Source organism: Pongo abelii, chromosome 1 (assembly GCF_028885655.2).
Source record: "Pongo abelii isolate AG06213 chromosome 1, NHGRI_mPonAbe1-v2.0_pri, whole genome shotgun sequence".
Classification (NCBI taxonomy): Eukaryota; Metazoa; Chordata; class Mammalia; order Primates; family Hominidae; genus Pongo; species Pongo abelii.
The window spans coordinates 47,749,725-47,770,164 of record NC_071985.2 but is presented as its reverse complement, the minus strand read 5'-3'; the positions used below and the strand labels follow the sequence as shown (position 1 = coordinate 47,770,164).

The 20,440-nt window shown below is 44.9% G+C and overlaps 1 protein-coding gene across 24 annotated transcripts in view; it reads left to right on the top strand.

The window, feature by feature from the left end:
- The window catches only part of NAV1 (neuron navigator 1), a 282,581-nt gene that overhangs the window by 253,449 nt on the left and 8,692 nt on the right, over positions 1 to 20,440 (top strand). For all 24 annotated transcript variants that reach the window (XM_063725839.1, XM_063725836.1, XM_054523273.2 and 21 more), the window contains 13 exons: positions 487 to 598; positions 9,390 to 9,511; positions 13,769 to 13,965; positions 14,234 to 14,426; positions 14,519 to 14,687; positions 14,979 to 15,076; positions 15,257 to 15,352; positions 15,761 to 15,920; positions 16,337 to 16,572; positions 17,419 to 17,573; positions 17,719 to 17,790; positions 18,281 to 18,477; positions 18,954 to 19,072. In XM_063725839.1, coding sequence (XP_063581909.1) covers positions 487 to 598; positions 9,390 to 9,511; positions 13,769 to 13,965; positions 14,234 to 14,426; positions 14,519 to 14,687; positions 14,979 to 15,076; positions 15,257 to 15,352; positions 15,761 to 15,920; positions 16,337 to 16,572; positions 17,419 to 17,573; positions 17,719 to 17,790; positions 18,281 to 18,477; positions 18,954 to 19,072 — 1,926 coding nt within the window. The remainder of the gene's footprint in view (positions 1 to 486; positions 599 to 9,389; positions 9,512 to 13,768; positions 13,966 to 14,233; positions 14,427 to 14,518; positions 14,688 to 14,978; positions 15,077 to 15,256; positions 15,353 to 15,760; positions 15,921 to 16,336; positions 16,573 to 17,418; positions 17,574 to 17,718; positions 17,791 to 18,280; positions 18,478 to 18,953; positions 19,073 to 20,440) is intronic.

Sequence of the window (20,440 nt, the reverse complement as noted above, 5' to 3'; positions counted from 1 at the left end):
CGCCAGTTTCTCCCCACCTCACTGTCACCCTGGATTCTCAATCTGCCCCCAGTACAGTGTGAGCATATTCCTTATCCCAATTCCCTGCCCTTCTCTATCAAGTTTTGTAGAATTCCAATGCCTCGCCCATTGCCTGGCACATCATAAGGGCTCCTGCTAATCCCAACTAATGACGCTGTTTTCTTTCTTTCTTTTTTTTTTTTTTTTTTGAGACGGAGTTTCGTTCTTGTCGCCCAGGCTGGAGTGCGCACTCACTTCAACCTCTGCCTCCCGGGTTCAAGCGATTCTCCTGCTTCAGCCCCCCAAGTAGCTGGGATTTACAGGTGCCCGCCACCACGCCCAGCTAATTTTTGTATTTTTAGCAGAGACCAGGTGGCCAGGCTGGTCTTGAACTCAGGTGATCCGCCCGCCTCGGCCTCCCAAAGTGCTGGGATTATAGGTGTGAGCCACTGTGCCCAGCCAACGCTATTTTCATTTCTCTCTTAGGACACAGAGCTGCTGGATTTGCGAGAAACTATAGACTTTCTGAAGAAAAAGAACTCTGAGGCCCAGGCAGTCATTCAGGGAGCCCTTAATGCCTCAGAAACCACACCCAAAGGTAGGACATCCAGCCACAGATTGAGAGGGAACAGGGATGGCAGGAAAGGAAGAGTATTACAGATTTTTATCTGGGCCCATAGTATTCCAGGTCCTATATCAAATCTCTAGAAGGTGAGGGCCTTTAGATACCCTTTAGTGTGATGTCTGGACTGGTCAGTGAGGAGTACCAGGGGCATGACCCCAGTTTCCTAGGGCATGAAGGCAAGTAGAGGAGACCTGTAAGCCCCGGGGGTCCTCTCCTTAACCTTTACGTCAGGGCCAAAGAGCCATCAAAGACCATCGTTAAAATAGCCCTTTACATTTTTATGCAAATGTGTTGTGTGTCCACACGCACACACACAAACACACACACAATCTTATTTGATCCTCACTTTAGTTCTCCAACGGAGATGCAATCTACTCTTCCAGTGAAACAACCAAAGCTCACATAAGTTTACGGTACTGAAATGGCAAGTTAGCCTGGACGTTTAGTAACCAGTCAAGCTTTCCTACAGAAGTCAAGATGGATGGGAGTCTGATGCCACAAAAATCTGTGATCTCTAACTCCAATCAGGTCTTCAAGATACCTTGGCAGTCCTCTTACTTGTCCACAGTCAGTTTTCTTTTTTATTCCACTATCAGTGATTCCCAGCTTTCATTGCTTTTTTCAAGCTCCTCATTCCACCACTGACTTGCCTTACTCTGAACATAGCCTTGGCCCCCGACTTAGTTAAGAAAATGAACATTTTCAGAAGAGAACTCCATTGACTCTTCCCCACTCCATGCGTTTATATTCATCCAATACTTATTTATTTGTCTCCATTTTGTTGGAAGGATCCACCCCTTCTGGCCAAGAGTGACCACTTATCTAATGTTTTGGGATGCCCTCTTTAGCAACCATACAAACCTCCACCACCCCACACATGCCCTTTTCTACCTGTCTGATCTCTTATGCTCTATTCATTCCTTCTCTGCTTATAAACCTGCCAAAGGCTTTTGTATCTTAAAGGGGAAAGATGTATCAATCTATGTTCTAACTATAATCTTACTTCTTTCCTTCCTCCAGTCGATCCTACCTTTCCACCTCCCTTTCACACCTAACCCCACTATAATTACGCTTCTGTCACCATCATTCTACCAAAAACACTTTCACTAAAGTCACCAGTGACTCCCATTTTTCCAAAATCCAACTTACAATTTTTAGTACTTATTTTACCTTTTTTTTTTTTAGTCGGAGTCTCACTTTGTTGCCCAGGCTGGAGTGCAGTGGCGCGATCTCAGCTCACCACAACCTCCGCCTCTCGGGTTCAGGCGATTCTCCTGCCTCAGCCTCCCGAGTAGCTGGGACTACAGGCGCCTGCCACCATGCCTGGCTAATTTTTGTATTTTTAGTAGAGATGGGGTTTCACCATGTTAGCAAAGTGTTTTCAAGACTCATTCATGTTGTGTCATGTATCCGCACATCATTCCTTTTTGTGACTGAATAATATTCCATTGTGTGGATATACCAAAGTTTGTTTAGCCATTCATCAGTTGATAGGTAGGCATTGAGTTGTTTTCACTTTTTGCCTATTATGAATAATGCTGCCATGAACATTCATGTACAAGTTTGTGTGTGGACATATGTTTTTAGTTCTCTGGGGTATATACCTAGAAGTGGAATTGCTGGGTCATATGGTAACTCTATGTTTGACTTTTTGAGGAATTGGCAAGCTGTTTTCCAGAGCAGCTGCACCATTTTACATTCCTGTCAGCAGCATATGAGGGTGCCGATATCGCCACATTCTTTGTTTTTGTTTTTTTGAGATAGTGTCTCACTCTGTTGGCCAGGCTGGAGTGCGATGGTGCATCTTGGCTCACTGCAACCTCTGCCTCCCAGGTTCAAGTAATTCTCCTGCCTCAGCCTCCTGAGAAGCTGGGATTACAGGTGCTCGCCACCATACCCAGCTAATTATTTTTTGTATTTTTAGTAGAGACAGGGTTTCACCATGTTGGCCAGACTGGTCTCAAACTCCTGACCTCCAGTGATCTGCCCACCTCGGCGTCCCAAAGTGCTGGGATTACAGGCGTGAGCCACAACACTCAGCCCTATAGCTCCACATTCTTGCTAACACTTACTGACCTCTTTTTTGTAATAGCTAGCTTAGTGGGTGTGAGGTGGTATCTCACTGTGGTTTTGATTTTCATTTTCTTTATGGCTAAGAATACCGAGCATCTTTTCATGTGCTTATTTGCTATTTGTATGTCTTCATGGAGAAATGTCTATTCAAATCCTTGGCCCATTTTTAAAATCAGGTTATTTGTCTTTTGTTGTTGAGCTTTAAGAGTTTTTTAATAATTCTGAATATTAGACCCTTATCAGATATATGATTTGAAAAATAGTTTCTCTCATTGTATGAGTTGCTGTTTTGCTTCCTTGAAAATATTCTTGAAGAACAAAAGTTTTCCATTTTCATGAGGTATAATTTATCTATTTTTTTCCTTTGGCTGCTTGTGCTTTATGTGCTGTATCTAAGAAATTATTGCCTAATCCAGGGTCATGAAGACTTATTCCTAGGATTCCTTCTAAAATTTTTTTTAGTTTTAGGTCTTTGTTCCATTTTTAGTAAATTTTTGTACATGCTATGAGGTAGGCAGTCCAACTTCATTCTTTTACACGAGGATATCTAGTTGTTCCAGCATCATTTGCTGAAAAGACTATTTTTTCCCCCATTGAATTGTCTTGGCACTCTAGGAAATCAATTGACCATACATACATGGGTTTCTTTCTAGACTTTCAGTTCTATTCCATTCTTCTATATGTCTATCCTTGGCCAGTACCACATTGTTTTGATTACTGTAGCTTTGTAGTAAGTTTGGAAATTGGGAAGTGTGAGGCCTCCAACTTTGTTCTTTTTCAAGGTTGTTTTGGCTACTCTGTGTCCTTTGCATTTCCATGTGAATTTTGGGATTCATTTGTTAATCTCAGATTGAATTTTGCTAGGGATTGCATTGAATCTGTATGTGAATTTAGAGAGTATTGCCTCTTAACAATGGTAAGTCTTCCAATCCATGAAAAGGCATGCCTTTATCCATATATTCTTTCATTTCTTTCAGTGATATTTTGCAGTTTTTCAGCATATGAACCTTGCACTTATTTTGTTAAACTTAGTTTTTATGCTGTTCTAAACTGAATTGTTTTCTTAATTTCTCTTTTGAGTTATAGATTACTAGTGTATAAAAATACAATTGATTTTTTGCACATGATCTTATATCCTGCAGACTTGCTGGGCTCCCTTATCAGCTCAATTGGTTTTACAATCTCTTCTTAATCTGTATTTCTATCCATATCAGTCTCCTGAGTTCCATACCTTTACTTCCAACCATGTTTGGATGTTTCCACTTAGTTGACCTCATAGAGATATCTCTAACTTAATATGTCCAAAATTAAAGTCATCCCCTTCACCCCACTTAAAAACACACAAGCCAACCTTTCCCTTCTGCAGTTTGCCCATCTCAGGTATTATCATTTGCCTGGTTGCCCAAGCCTCTTCTACGAGAATCATCTTTGATTCCTCACTGTTTCACCCTGTATAGTCAGTTAGTTCTAACTCCTACGTAGATCTCAATTCTATCCCTCTTCTGTGTTGTCACTACCCTGGCTCAGGTTTTTATCGTTCTTCTCCTGGAATATTTCAATAATTTCCTTACTGGTCTTGCTGTGCTCGTTCTTCCAGTGCTTTCCTTGCCCCCAGAGTAATCCAGTTATGTCAGTTAAGATCAGAAATTACTCCAGGCCAGGCACAGCGGCCCACACTATAATACCAGAACTTCAGAAGGCCAAGACAGGAGGTTCACTTTAGGCCAGGAGTTCAAGACCAGCCTGGGCAACATAGTGAGACCTCATTCTTAAAATATTAGCCTGTAGTCCTAGCTACTCCAGAGGCTGAGTCTGGAGGACTGCTTAAGCCCAGGAGGTAGAAGCTGCAGTGAGCCACAGTGGTTGCACTGACTCCAGCCTGGGTGAGAGAGAGACCCTGTGTCAAAAAAAAAAAAAAAAAAAAAAGAAATCATTCCAATTTGAATATGGACTAGATATTACATGAAAAGAATTACTGTTCATTTTCTCTCTTTTTTTTTTTTTGAGACGGAGTCTCACTCTGTTACCCAGACTGGAGTGCAGTGGTACAATCGTGGCTCACTGTAACCTCTGCCTCCCAGGTTCAAGTGATTCTCCTGCCTCAGCCTCCCGAGTAGCTGGGACTACAGGTGTGTGCCACCACGCCTGGCTAATTTTTGTATTTTTAGTAGAGACGGGGTCTCACCATGTTGGCCAGGCTGTCTCGAACTCCTGGCCTCAGGTGATCCACCCACCTAGGCCTCCCAAAGTGTTGGGATTATAGGCATGAGCCACCGTGTCCGGCCACTGTTCATTTTCTTAGGTGTGATAATAGTACTGTGGGTGAATGTTCTTATTCTTAGAAAGTACATCCATCTCCAGAAAAAAAAAAAGAAAGAAAGAAAGAATATTCTGAAGCCTTAGTGTCAAAAGATGTGTTCTCTGTAACTTATTTTCAAATTGTTCAAGAAACTGTGTGTGTGTGTGTGTGTGTGTGTGTGTGTGTGTGTAGAGAGAGAGACAGAAAGCAAATAAAACAAAATATTAATAATTGTTGAATTAGGTGGAGGGCATATGGGTTTTTCTGTGTGTAATCTGCTCTTCAAACATATATTTGCTGAATGAAAGAATTGTGCTTTTTGCTATGAGTTTTCATGTTATCCTCAGTTCATGTTGATCCAGGCTCAACTTGGTAAGGAGGATTTCTAGGAACATTCAAAGAATCAATGCTTAGGCAATAATACCTATCTTTATTTTATTTTATTTTATTTATCAATAGATAATAAATATACATGGTACAAAATTCAAAATGCACAAAGAGGTTTCTTAACTTTTTGAAGATTGCTTGATTCTGCAATGTATCATTTGCTCTTAAAAGTACTATATAGGGTCAGGTGCGGTGGCTCACGCCTATAATCCCAGCACTTTGGGAGGCCATGGCGGGTGGATCACCTGAGGTCAGGAGCTCAAGACCAGCCTGGTCAACATGGTGAAACCCTGTCTCTACTAAAAATACAAAAATTAGCTGGTCATGGTGGCACATGCCTGTAATCCCAGCTACTCGGGAGGCTGAGACAGGAGAATTGCTTGAACCTGGGAGGCAGAGGTTGCAGTGAGGCGAGATCGTGCCATTACACTCCAGCCTGGGCAACAAGAGTGAAACTTTGTCTCAAAAAAAAAAAAGTACTATATAGTGTATTTTTTAAATGTAACTGATATATCCCAACTAATTGAAACCTCCAAATATCTGATAGACGGATGCACATACTTTGCTACCCTTTATTTTTTATTTTTTATTTTTATTTTTATTTATTTATTTTTTTGAGAGAGGGTCTCACTCTGTTGCCCAGGCTGGAACACAGTGGTGCTATCTCAGCTCACTGCAGTCTCAATCCCTGGGACTCATGTGATTTTCCCAACTAAGCCTCCAGAGTATCTGTGATTAGAGGTGCGCACCACCATGCCCAGCTAACTTTTTGTATTTTTCGTAGAGACGGGGTTTGGCTATGTTGCCCAGGCTAGTCGCAAACTCCTGGACTCAAGCAATCCACCCACCTGGGCCTCCCAGAGTGCTGGAATTATAGGCATGGGCCACCACACCCAGCCCCTTTATTTTATTTTTAATTAACTAGTTTCAATTAAACTAATTTTTATCATAAAAACAATGCATGTTCTGAGGGGGAATGTAAACCAGGGGTTGGCAAATCATGGCCCATCAGCCAAATCTGGCTCACCACTCTGTTTGTAAATAAAGTTTTATTGGAAACACAGCCACACTCATTAATTTACATAATGTCTGTGGCTGCTTTCATGCTACAACAGCAGAACTGAGGAGTTGTGACCAAGACCCTATGGCCACAAAGCATAAAATATTTACTATCTGGCCCTTTACAGTAAATGTTTTCCAAACACTGAGATAAACTATATAGAAGGGTATATGGTGAAATATAAAATCCCTCTCCCTGAGTCACCCCTTCAAATCCCAGTCCCCAGAGGTAAGAACTGCTAATAGTTTTAATCTTTCCAGAAATAAATATCTATGTATATACAAACAAACATATATGGATACGTATATTCATTTTTACACAAATGAAGATTTTTTTTAACTTCAACTTGGCGTATCTTTTTTTTTTTTTTTTTTTTTAGACAGGGTCTCGCACTCATTCTGTTGGCCTGGATGGAATGTAGTTATGCAATCTCAGTCCACTACAACCTCCACCTCCTGGGTTCAAGCGATCCTCCTGCCTCAGCCACCCAAGTAGCTGGGACCACAGGCATGTGCCACCACACTCGGCTAATTTTGTAATTATCTGTAGAGATGGGGTTTCTCTATGTTACCCAGGTTGGTCTTGAACTGCTGGCTCAAGCCATCCTCCCGCCTTGGCCTCCCAAAGTGCTGGGATTACAGGCATGAGCCACCACACCCAGCCTCAGCATATCCTCTTGAGAATTTCCCACGCCTTTTAAAATAACTGAAGTACTCTGTAGTATCATTAACTGGGTATGATAATCGTTGTACAAAGGGTTTTCCAAATGCTTTATGAGCTTTATAGTTACAGCATCAGATCCTAGGATCTTGTTTTCCCTGTAGTATCAAGGGAAAATGAGAGTTTAAAAGATCCATTTCTGGTCATGGTGAGAGTGAGAAAAATAACCAAACCTTACCCACATCTCCTTCATCTAACAGGTTTTGTTTCTAGGAAGACAATCGCAAATAGCCACTTTACCCCTTCCTCTAGTTTAGTTTCCCTCCATTTCATCTTTCTCACTGTTAACACAGTAAGCTCTATTTTTAAAATATTTTTTTAAATAGAGATGAGGGCCTCACTGTGTTGCCCGGGCTGGTCTCAAACTCCTGGGCTTAAGTGATCTTCCTGCCTTGGCCTCCCTGAGTGCTGGGGTTACAGTTGTGAGCCACTGAGCCAAGCCTAAAAAATCTTTGACATTGCACCATAGTTAGGCAAGATGTTTGCATTGGAGGAGGTTAAGTGAAATGTGCAGAGGACCTCCCTGTGCATTTCTTTTCAACTTCCTATGAATCTATAATTATTTTAAAATAAAAAGGATTTTAAAAATCAGATAATATTTTGCCTTTGCTTCAGAATTTCTGTTCTCCATTATCTATGGCACAAAGGCAAATTTCATTTAAAAGACATTGAGGGGGCCAAGCATGGTGGCTCACCCCCTGTAATCCCAGCACTTTGGGAGGCTGAGGCAAGTGGATCACCTGAGGTCAGGAGTTCGAGACCAGCCTGGCCAACATGGCGAAACCCCATCTCTACTAAAAATACAAAAATTAGCCGGGCGTGGTGGCAGGAGCCTGTAATCTCAGCTACTCGAGAAGCTGAGGCAGGAGAATCGCTTGAACCTGGGAGGCGGAGGTTGCAGTGAGCCAAGATCGCGCCACTGCACTCTAGCCTGGGCAAGAAGAGTGAAACGCCTTCTCAAAGAAAAAAAAAAAAAAGACATTGAGGGGCTGAGCATGTTGGCTCATGCCTATGATCCCAGCACTTTGGGAAGCCGTGGCAAGAGGATCACTTGAACCCAGGAGTTCAAGACCACCCTGGGCAACACAGCAAGACCCTGTCTCATTAAAAAAAAAAAGAAAAGAAAAGAAAAAGGAGGCCAGGCGCGGTGGCTCGTGCCTATAATCCCAGCACTTTGGGAGGCTGAGGCGAGTGGATCATGAGGTCAGAAGTTCAAGACCAGCTTAGTCAACATGGTGAAACCCTGTCTCTACTAAAAATACGAAAAAATTAGTGGGCCTGGTGGCGGGTGCCTGTAATCCCAGCTACTCAGGAGGCTGAGGCAGAGAACTGCTTGAACCCAGGAAGCAGAGGTTGCAGTGAGCCGAGATCACGCCACTGCACTCCAGCCTGGGTGACAGAGCGAGACTCCGTCTCAAAAAAAAAAAGAAAGAAAAAGGAAAAAAGACATTGAGGGCTGTGCCTGATCTGGCCTGAGCCTCATCTCCACCCTCACTTTTTTCTGTACCCCCACACGTGCCCTCTGCTGCTTCCATTCCAGACTACCCACAGTTCCTCAAAGCAAAGCCAGTTCCCTGGACAGTGCCTTTGCGTGTACCTTTTCTTCAGCCCTAAATATGTTTTCTAAAGTTCCCATCTGAAAAATTTCTATTCTTTCAGTACTCAAACATCTCCTTTGTTAACCCCTTCCTCCCCTGTTGTAGAAAAGTAGATTATTTTTTGTGCCATCACAAACCTTCTCAGAAAGCGAAGATTTTCTACCCACCAGATGAAAAAACTGAAGTTCTTTCAGGTGGAATGCAGAGTACATGCCTAGTGATGTACTTGGCTAGTACATGGCTAGTTCTTGGCCTTGGACCACCAGATAGCTAAGTATTGCTAGAAAAATCATGAAAAATGGTAGGTTGATGTCTCCATAAAACTGTAGAGGGCTGGCTTTAGTTAAGTTCTTAGACTGATTCAAGCTGAGTCCATGACTCCATGCTAACTTCTGGTTCTTAAAGGAATCATTTCTTATTTAATTCTTACCTGTTGCACTTTTTCTATGTTGAAACATGATTGGGACTCAATAAATGTTTGCTGAATGAATGATCCAAAAAAATGAATAATGTGATTGAGGAGTTGGTTGGTTCTCCTTTCTCTTATCTTCTGCCACTAGACTTGCCTGAAGTCTCACATCCTCTCTAAATCTGTTCTATGTTTTTCCCACTCGTACTTGGCCCTAGAACTTCGGATCAAGAGACAAAACTCCTCAGATAGCATCTCAAGCCTCAACAGCATCACTAGCCATTCCAGCATCGGCAGCAGCAAGGATGCTGATGCGAAAAAGAAGAAAAAAAAGAGTTGGGTAGGTAAAGGTTTGGGGGGTGGGGAAGTAGGTAGAACCGTGGTGGACCGCCTTCACCTCAGCATAAGGATCGAATTCTTCCAGGATTAACCGAGGTGTAGTCCCGTCTAACACTGAGCCCTAGTGTGATGTCCGCTCAGAGCATGGTCTCCCAAATTCTCCCTTCCCTCAATCATTCCCTACTTGTCCCCAAGGCCACCCCTCTGACCTTTATATGCATCTGCTTTCTTTGGGCTCTCCATACTGGTTAGGCCAAGATGTATTTGGCAACAGAAGGATGCTGAGGACATACTCAGAAGGAAACATCTTATCAGTTCTGTCCCCCCCACACCCCCACTCCCTTCTATACTATGGAGAGATTTTATGAATAAAGCTGTTCATTCTAGACTCCTGGAGGTCATTTCTTTAATTTTTGGAGATGTTTTGTGGAGCTTTCCAGATTACTTCAAAGGACTCTTTATTATTACCTTTGGTAGATCCAGAAGTCATTTTTGTGCGTGTGGTTTTTTTCCCTTGCATAATCCTAAACTGACTTCCTATGACCTTTCTGAAATTCTTCAGACAGGTCTAGACACTCTCAGCCCCTCTTGCTGACTGTGGTAAGAAAGCATCCCCAGGTGGACATGTCCTGCTTCTCTGTCCCCTGTTCAGTAAGACACGCCCCCAGACCTTTGTATAATGCAGACAGGTACCAGCTGTGTGAAATGAGTGATTAAGTGTTGATTCTTTTTTTTTTTTCCTTCAAAATGCTGACTCCAAATCCCTATTTTTTTCCAGGTCTATGAGGTAAGAGACCCAGTTCCTATCCCCTTATTTTCTCTTTCCCTTTGCCATACCTTCCCTATTTCCAGAGCAACTCTCTTCCCCCAAACAAAAAAAAAAAAAAAAAAAAAAAAGAATGACCACTCATAACACTAACTGTAACAACCACCCAGAGTTCCTAACTCACTCCACTGCATGGTCCATCCACAGCTGCCCCATGTGAGGACAGAGGAGTGGTCTGGTTGGGGGCCAAATGGGAAAGTCAAACGAAATTCAAATATATTCCCTATTATCTTCCCCTGTTACAAAATTGGCCTGTTATAAAAAGCAGTCAAATTGAGCTCCTCCTATCCAGAAAATGAACCTTCTTCTTTTTGGTTCCATAATACCTAGAGACCCAACATGGAAGACAGTCACTGGATGAAAGTTACATTGACCACAGTTTCCACAGGCCAGTTCAGCCTGGGCCTAACCTGAAGATTTAGCTCTAGAGTAGGATGAACCAGAGATAGGTGAGGGATAGAGACCAGGAGGGCACACTCAAGTCACCCCAAAGCCTAAAACTGTCTAAGCATCCATGGAGTTCCCAAAGACATTTCAGGGATGAGGGTATAGTCTAAGATGAACAGAAAATGCATACAGAATTTCTGTTACGAACCAGATACCTGAGGTCCACTCTAACCCTACCCCAACATTGTGCTAGGTGTTGGGAAGGATATGAAAAATGGAATCTATAATCTCATCATTAAGGAGCCTGCAGTATTACTGGGGAGACCAAAAAAATTATACATATAAAATTAATAGCAATCCAACAATGCCACAATGCTTATTCGGGCAGTAAGTGCTAAAGGAGTTCACAGATGATGAGACAGTGATTACTATAGGCAGGGAAGACTTCTCAAAGGAGGTAAAAGTTAAACTGAGATGGAATTGTGATGGGTAGAGAGGAATGTGTTGGGATGCTTTCTACATAGACACTGTCTGTGCAGAAGAGAAGCAGAGGGAGATGGAGAAGGCCAGCTTAGCTAGAGCACTGACTGAGTAGGGTATAGCACACATAGGAAGAGCCTGATACTTATTTAAATTTGATTTTTTAGATTAACATTTCCCAAAGTGTGTTCCACTGATTGCCAGCCCATTGAGATGCTCCTTAAAATGTGATACCATTGACTGGGTGCGGTGGCTCAGGCCTGTAATCCCAGAACTTTGGGAGGCTGAGGTGGGTGGATCACTTGAGCTCAGGAGTTCAAGATCAGCCTGGGCAACATGGTGAAACCCCACCTCTACTAAAAATGCAACAATTTGCTGGGTGTGGTGATGCGTGCCTGTGGTCCCAGCTACTTGGGGGCTGAGGTGGGAGGATAGCTTTGAGCCTGGGAGGTGGAGGTTGAGTGAGCCAAGATTGCATCACTGCACTGTAGCCTGGGTGATAGAGTGAGATCCTGTCTCCAAAAAAAGAAAAAAGTGATACCATTGTCAAATAAATTTAAGAAGTACTGCATTTTCTCTCTCTCTCTTTTTTTTTTTTTTTTTTTGAGGCAGAGTCTCACTGTGTCACCCAGGCTGGAATGCAGTGGTGCAATCTTGGCTCACTGCAACCTTGGCCTCGCGGGTTCAAGCAATTCTCCTGCCTCAGCCTCCCGAGTAGCTGGGATTACAGGCATGCACCACCATGTCCAGCTAATTTTTGTATTTTTAGTAGAGACGGGGTTTCACCATCTTGGCCAGGCTAATCTCAAACTCCTGACCTCAGCTGATTCACCCACCTCCGCCTCTGAAAATGCAGGAATTACAGGCATGAGTCACTGCGCCCAGCCTGAGTACTGCATTTTCTACATCTGCACAGAAAAACTTGTGAGATATCCCCCAGCAAATAATCTTGTTTCATTTTGCTTAATCCATTGTTCCCTAAACTCATTTAACCATGGAACCATTAGCCACACAACACCAAACATCTCCGAACAGTTCTGGCTTTGGGAATACTGAACTACACATATTCTCACTTAGGATCTTATTGATCTTAGGGGCATATGCTTCAGGCAGCTTGTCATAGGATCTCTTTACACACACACACACACACACAGAGCAGCCCATGAGGTAGTACTATGGAGAAAACTACACTGGATTGAAAATTAGGAAGCCTGAGTTCTAGTCCTAAGTCTTACGTCAATTATGCAATTTCAAGCAAGTCAACTCTGGCCTTTTCAGGCTCGGTTCTTCATCTCTACAGAGAACTGAGCGTTATGGTACTTTTGAGCCCTGACTGCTCAGTGATAAGAAGTCACCTGGAGCCAGCCAGCTGCACACATACTCACTCATTCATGTCTCCACCACAGCCAAGTTGGTCCTTCTTTACGTCTTGCCTGGTGGAAACCCCAAGATGCACCACCCACCAGCTCCATCCATCACCTGACGGCCTTCCTATGTTCCAGGAGAGATGCTTAGAAAGTGTACCCTCAAATTTTTCCTTCTTTTTTCTCACTGTCCCAAAGATCTGGTTTGCCTTTGTCCCCTATAACCTTTGACCCCTCCTTTACTCTCTGCCTCTTGCTGCCATTTCATATCTGTGTCCCTGTGTGTGTGTGTGTATGTGTGTGTGTGTGTGGTGTGTGGTGTGTGCATGCTGTATGGATGCATGTGGATGGGTATGGGACAGGACCCTGGTTTGCATCTCTGGCTCACATCCCTAACACCCAAGCTCATCAACACCAAGATCAAACAAGCTATGGTCAGATTATAATGCCCCAAGTAGGCTAAGGAAATGCTGGGAAATAGCCCTTCTTCTAGGACATTGGAAATCATAGAAAACGCTGTCTGGCTGTTTTAACCATTCTGTGATGTCCTGGGCACAAGACATACTAAAAGAAGCTTGAGCCCACTGCCTTCTTGTGTTCTCCACAGAATCCTATTGTCAGTTTCTGGTTGACAGATGACTAGATGAACAGATTCTGGGCTGATGAGCCCTAGTCAGAGGCATCATGAGGTGGCCTCTGAGGCCCACAGTGAGCTAGGTTCTAGACTGAGCGGTTATTGTTCTGCTGCAGAAGGTGGGATTGGATCACTGAGCTGTATACCATGTGACCTCTGGGACCTTCTCTCTGTCCCCATCAGGGGCACAATTCCCCCTATGAGCAAGAGAACACCCAGGAAGTTCCCATAGCCTACAACATCAGCAAGCTAGAAGATTCTGTTCTTTCTCTCGGTCCTAATTTTCTTTCTTTCTTTCTTTCTTTTGAGATGGAGTCTCACTCTGTTGCCAGGCTGGAGTGCAGTGGCTCGATCTCAGCTCACTGCAACCTCCGCCTCCACGGTCCTAATTTCTAGGCAACTCTTCTGTCCGTATTCTATGAATCAAGTGAAGTGTTATAGAGGGTGGCTTAATTAAAGTAAATCCCCTACCTCCAGCTCTCTCTGTCTCAGAAGTCCCAATCCAGTCCTCTCCCATCCCAGTAGTGGAGTCCTGATGTCCCTCTACCTGGATCTGCTTTTTTCTAGCTTCGAAGTTCCTTCAACAAAGCGTTCAGTATAAAAAAGGGGCCCAAGTCAGCTTCCTCATACTCGGATATAGAGGAGATTGCTACACCCGACTCCTCAGCCCCCTCATCCCCCAAACTACAGCATGGTTCTACGGAGACTGCTTCACCCTCCATCAAGTCCTCCACCTCGTCCTCCGTGGGCACTGATGTCACCGAGTAAGTGCTCTCTGGCTCCCTGCCACCCAGCCTGTTACCAGTATAAGCTGCGGGCTAGAGTTGACAGGAGGCCATTAGACCTTAGACAAGCAGTACTTATTACTGACCCCTCCCTGGGCATATGAGACCAATAGATGGACCTTTCTTCTCATGCTGATTGAATATCTATGGGCAGGAGGAGCCAAGATCACCAACTATGCCTCTCAATATTCTCTAGTGACTCTAGTGCTTCTTCATGTAGCCTGGCTTGACTCTTGCTATCTTACAGGGGCCCTGCTCACCCAGCCTCCCACACTAGGCTGTTCCATGCGAATGAGGAGGAGGAGCCAGAGAAGAAGGAGGTATCGGAGCTGCGCTCTGAGCTATGGGAGAAGGAAATGAAGCTTACAGACATCCGCTTGGAGGCCCTCAACTCTGCCCACCAACTGGATCAGCTTCGGGAGACCATGCACAACATGCAGGTCAGTGTCTGGGTGGACAGCTGCAGGAAAGGGAAGACAAAGGCTTGCTGTCTGTCCAATCTGCCACCCTACCCTGTCTGTTCTTGCCACAGTTGGAGGTGGACCTGCTGAAAGCAGAGAATGACCGACTGAAGGTAGCCCCAGGCCCCTCATCAGGCTCCACTCCAGGGCAGGTCCCTGGATCATCTGCATTATCTTCCCCGCGCCGCTCCCTAGGCCTGGCACTCACCCATTCCTTCAGCCCCAGTCTTGCAGACACAGGTACCTGTGTGGGAGAAGAATCTATAAGGGTGAAGGGAAGAAAAGGGCTTATTTCACTGTTACACCATTCCACTTGCTCTGGTCAGGGCAGTAACAATGCCGAAGCCAAGCAGATGCCAGTGTCCTAAGACACTGAGTTGTAATGGTCCTTCAACCTGAACTACTTTTGAGTTTGGGACCTCCATTCCGTCTCTGTGGCAAATAGAGTTATTTGGAAAGGAAAATGATGAGAAAGTTTAGGAAAGGCTGCGGGTACTCCTAATACCAGTTGGTTCTTTTCAATCCCCACAGACCTGTCACCCATGGATGGCATCAGTACTTGTGGTCCAAAGGAGGAAGTGACCCTTCGGGTGGTGGTGAGGATGCCCCCACAGCACATCATCAAAGGGGTAAGGAACTTCAGGGAGAGCCACAGTGGGAACGAACAAATACTGTTACATTTATCCAAGAAAATCTGGACCCTGGGTACCTCCAAAATCAAAGAACTCAACTCCTAAGGCCTTTAGGACCCCGGTTCATGGAGTCATCTGCAGTGAAGCTCAAGAGCTTTTCCTTCCTTGGCCTTACAGGACTTGAAGCAGCAGGAATTCTTCCTGGGCTGTAGCAAGGTCAGTGGAAAAGTTGACTGGAAGATGCTGGATGAAGCTGTTTTCCAAGTGTTCAAGGTAAGGGGATACCTGTACTCAAAAAGGCTGCTCATCCTCTCGTGGAATATATATACTTTTTTAGAGACGGGGTCTCACTCTTGTCACCTAGGCTGGAGGGCAGTGGCGTGATCACAGCTCACTGCAGCCTTGAACTCCTGGGCTTAAGTAATTCTCCTGTCGCAGCCTCCTGAGTAGCTGGGATTACAAGCATGTGCCACCATGCATGGCTTCTCATGGGATATTAAACCATCCAGGCACTGGGATCCTGGGGACCTTTGAGGCTTTATGGAGAAATGCTACCTAGGAAAAGTATATGCTCTGCACTTTCTCCATCTATTTCTGTTTCCTCTGATAGACATTCTTTGTTGTGGCTTTTACACCTGTGTTTGCATATTTTCTTCTTCTTCTGCCTGTCTTTTCTGTCAGGACTATATTTCTAAAATGGACCCAGCCTCTACCCTGGGACTAAGCACTGAGTCCATCCATGGCTACAGCATCAGCCACGTGAAACGAGTGTTGGATGCAGAGCCCCCCGAGATGCCTCCTTGCCGTCGAGGTGTCAATAACATATCAGTCTCCCTCAAAGGTCAGTCTTTGTCTCTTGGGGTGAGGTGGTGTGGCATGAAGACAGGGACAGGATCATCAAATAATCCATCATGCATTCATTCACCAAGAGCTCACTGAGAAGGTATAATATGAAGATGCTTAAGTAATGTGAGATATAAAAAGATGAGTAAGACCCAATCCTAACTTTGGCTCCCAGGGACACTTTTCCTAAGCCTTGGCTTCTTACTTCACTCCTCACCCCCAGCTCACAGCATGTCCCTAAAAAGAAGATCTAAGTTTTCAAAACTAGGGGTTAAGGGACTCTTATGGAACCATGGGGCAAGTGGCTCTGAGTTTCTTCAGGGGCTCCTAGATAAAGAAAGAAAAGCCCTTTAGGATCCCTTGCTATCCTCAAGACCCTGGTCAATACTCGTGCTTTCTGGGGTGGGGGTTCAGGTCTGAAGGAGAAATGCGTCGACAGCCTGGTGTTTGAGACACTGATCCCCAAGCCGATGATGCAGCACTACATAAGCCTCCTGCTGAAGCACCGGCGCCTCGTCCTCTCGGGCCCCAGCGGCACGGGCAAGACCTACCTGACCAATCGCTTGGCCGAGTACCTGGTGGAGCGCTCTGGCCGTGAGGTCACGGAGGGCATCGTCAGCACCTTCAACATGCACCAGCAGTCTTGCAAGGTGGCTGCCCCCCAACGCCCCTGCCAGCCTTTGTTCATGCCTCAGCCTTCCCTAAGACCTTTCCTCAGCCCCTTCCTGCCTCATTTTCCCTTTTCCTCACCTCTGTCTTCATCTTTCTTCTCCTCTTCTGTGTTCATTTCCTTCCCTCTCTATCTATCCCCTTTTCCAGTCTTCTCCTTTCCCTCCCCACAATTTCTTTCCAGCCTCTTGCCTTTAACTTGTTTCTCCACACTTTCCCTTGCCTTTGTGGAAGAAAGGCTTTCCTCTCCACACTTTTCCTTGCTTTGTGCACCTTCCTCCTCAGTTGGTCATTGATGAAACTGCATTCTCCTCATTTCTACCCCACTCTCTACCAACCCTGTCAATCCCATCCCTTCTCTTTTGTTCTCTTCCTTCTACTTTTCTTTTCAGTATTACTCTCTGACCTTAGGCTTTCTGGGAAGAAGCACTTGGAATTAAATGGTACATATTGCACCCTCCCCTGCCAAAACCTGGTGTCTCTTGAGCATACCCTAATACTATGGAGTTGGTTCAGATCTTTGCTCTTCCCAGCTCAGGGAGGCATGCCCATTAATAGTAGTCCATGGTACCAGTGAAAATCCATCTAGGAAATAGCATATGTTCCCCACCTTTGGGGAATTTAGGGGCTGCTGCTTAAGAGGGTTGCTTTAGAGCCTTTGGAACCACTGCTTATCACTCTGTGGTAATCTGCTATAATCAAATTTGCAAGGAACTAAAGGCCCCAGGGGAATCTAGATCTAGTAAAACTTCTTCAAAATCCTGATTTCCAAGGCTGATCCTGCTGCTTATTCCCAAGTGTTGACCCACAGCCTTCTTTTATTCCAGGATCTGCAACTGTATCTTTCCAACCTAGCCAACCAGATAGACCGGGAAACAGGAATTGGGGATGTGCCCCTGGTGATCCTATTGGATGACCTGAGTGAAGCAGGCTCCATCAGTGAGTTGGTCAATGGGGCCCTCACCTGCAAGTATCATAAATGGTAAGAAAGCTGGGGTCAAGACAAAACTCATCAAAGTGGGAGGAGGGAGAACCCAGTCCAGGACAACCTATGAGTTGTGTGCACGTGGCAGAAAGCAAGTGTGAAGGCAAGTCTAAGTGAATCTTTTTCCCCTTTCTCCCTACAGTCCCTATATTATAGGTACCACCAATCAGCCTATAAAAATGACACCCAACCATGGCTTGCACTTGAGCTTCAGGTAAGAACTCTGGCTCTGGATGAACCTTCTGACCCTACCCAAGAATCTTCAATCCTGGACTCTGGCCAGGAGGCAGTAGATAGGAGAAGGAAAGAGAAGTATCCAGAGCTTTTTGGGCTGGAAATACAAAGTAGATGTATTTGTCATGTCAGTTACAAGGTGAAGGAGGACACTTGAGGAGAGAAAAGGACTGCTAAGCTAAGAGAGAGCCAGGTAGGTTGCTCTAAGCAGAATTAGGATTCTCTGCCCGCACACTCTGATCTGGGTCAGTGATGTCAGAAGGTTATCTGAAGAGGGCTACCGATTTGAAAATCAGCTCTACCACCCCAGGGCTGCTGCTCTGAGTTCAGATGTCCCCACTATTACTTGAAAAGAAACCAAGTAGGCATTAGTGAGAAGCAGGCAGAAGGAGGGACAGACTGGCAGGGGCTGAACCCTGACAAAGTGCCCATTGCCACTCTGACCCCACTTTCCCCATCCTTGGTGGCAGGATGTTGACCTTCTCCAACAACGTGGAGCCAGCCAATGGCTTCCTGGTTCGTTACCTGAGGAGGAAGCTGGTAGAGTCAGACAGCGACATCAATGCCAACAAGGAAGAGCTGCTTCGGGTGCTCGACTGGGTACCCAAGCTGTGGTATCATCTCCACACCTTCCTTGAGAAGCACAGCACCTCAGACTTCCTCATCGGTACTGGGGTCCAGCTTCCCCTTGGGGGTCAGGAGGTGGCTTCCCTTTTCCACTGTACTACCTGGAGGGATGCTCCCTTTCCTTCCTGGAGTCTTCAGCATATAAAGGAGCTGCAAGCCTTGTGGCTTCAGACTTAGAAACACTTAACAAGCCTTCCCAACATAGCACCACTTCAATCACCAGAAAGCTAACCCCTCTCCTTGTTTTTTCCCCACACTTAACAGAAAAAAGGAGGGCACATATGTAGGAAGGAATTAAACAGCTTTCCTCACTCCCTTATCTCACTTCTACCTTGTGAAGCAGGACTTATGAGATTGCCGTCTAGGCAGTCAGCACCCAGTAGTCTTGACAACTCTAAATTTCCTTTAATCCTTTGACTGTCAGACCCCTCTGCCTGGTACTAAGGAGTAAAAGAGGCACACAACCGGGAAGATCTAAGTTCCCAGCCATCTTCATGGCCCCATCCTCTTCCCTAGGCCCTTGTTTCTTTCTGTCCTGTCCCATTGGCATTGAGGACTTCCGGACCTGGTTCATTGACCTGTGGAACAACTCTATCATTCCCTATCTACAGGAAGGAGCCAAGGATGGGATAAAGGTGAGCCCCTACCCACTTCACTCAAACCCTACGATCAGGCTGTCCTACCTAACAAAGTAGAAACGTTTCTTTAATGTTAGGCATGGGACTACTAGGATTAGTTAGGTTCTCTTTCTAACAGGTGGAGCAAGGCACTGGGTAGACTAAGCTGCTTTCCTGCCTCCAGCTGCCATTCAGCAAATGGTACAGTGACCACTGCCTCTGGGGCCATCTCTCCAGCCCTAGGCCTTCTGGCTCTAAGCCCAATTTAAACCACTCTCTAGGGGTCAGAGCAAACAGAAAAATAATTGAGCTAAGAATTAAGTAAAACCGTAATTAAAACAAACAAACAAAACCTTAGCTACTTACTAACTACTACTAAGTATGTTATATTAACCAAGTTACTTGACCTTTTTAAATACCCTCATATGTAAAAAAAAAAAAGGAGACATCACCTTCTACTCTACCTAAATCACTGGAGTCTTTTGAAGATAAAATGAAATATGTGAAAAGATTTTTAAAAGTTAGAATAAGGAGGCCGGGCATGGTGCCTCACGCCTGTAATCCCAGCACTTTGGGAGGCCAAGGTGGGCAGATCACTAGGTCAGGAGATCAGACCATCCTGGTTAACATGGTGAAACCCCCTCTCTACTAAAAATACAAAAAATTAGCCAGGCATGGTGGTGAGTGCCTGTAGTCCCAGCTGCTTGGAAGGCTGAGGCAGGAGAATGGCGTGAACTCGGGAGGCACAGCTTGCAGTGAGCTGAGATCACGCCACTGCACTCCAGCCTGGGCAACAGAGCGAGACTCTGTCTCAAAAAAAACAAAACAAAACAAAACTTAGAATAAGGCTGGGCCCGGTAGCTCTCGCCTGTAATCCCAGCATTTTAGAAGGCTGAGGCGAGAGGACTGCTTGAGCCCAGGAGCTTGGGCAACATGGGAGATCCTGTCTCTACAAAAAATAAAAAAAATTAGCCAGGCATGCTGGTGGACACCTGTAGTCCCAGCTACTCTGGAGGGTGAGGCCAGAAGATCACTTGAGGCCAGGATATACAGGCTACAGTGAGCCATGTTCTCACCACTACACTCCAGCCTGGGCAACAGAGTGAGACCCTGTCTCAAAAAAAATAACAATTAAAATTAAAAGTTAGAATAAAAACTTAGTGCAAAAGGAACATGTCATTTTTTTAAAACCACCTCAGTTTTCTTACCTATAAATTAGGGTATGATGATCACTAAAGTCCATTCCAGCACTAATAAACTGTGATGTAATGGCTAGACCCATTGGTCATATATTATCTGTAAAAGTAACTTGTTATTGAGATAGATATCTCCTGGTGATATAGTAAATTTCTAAAGGTGCTGTCAGACTGATGCCAGAAATCATTA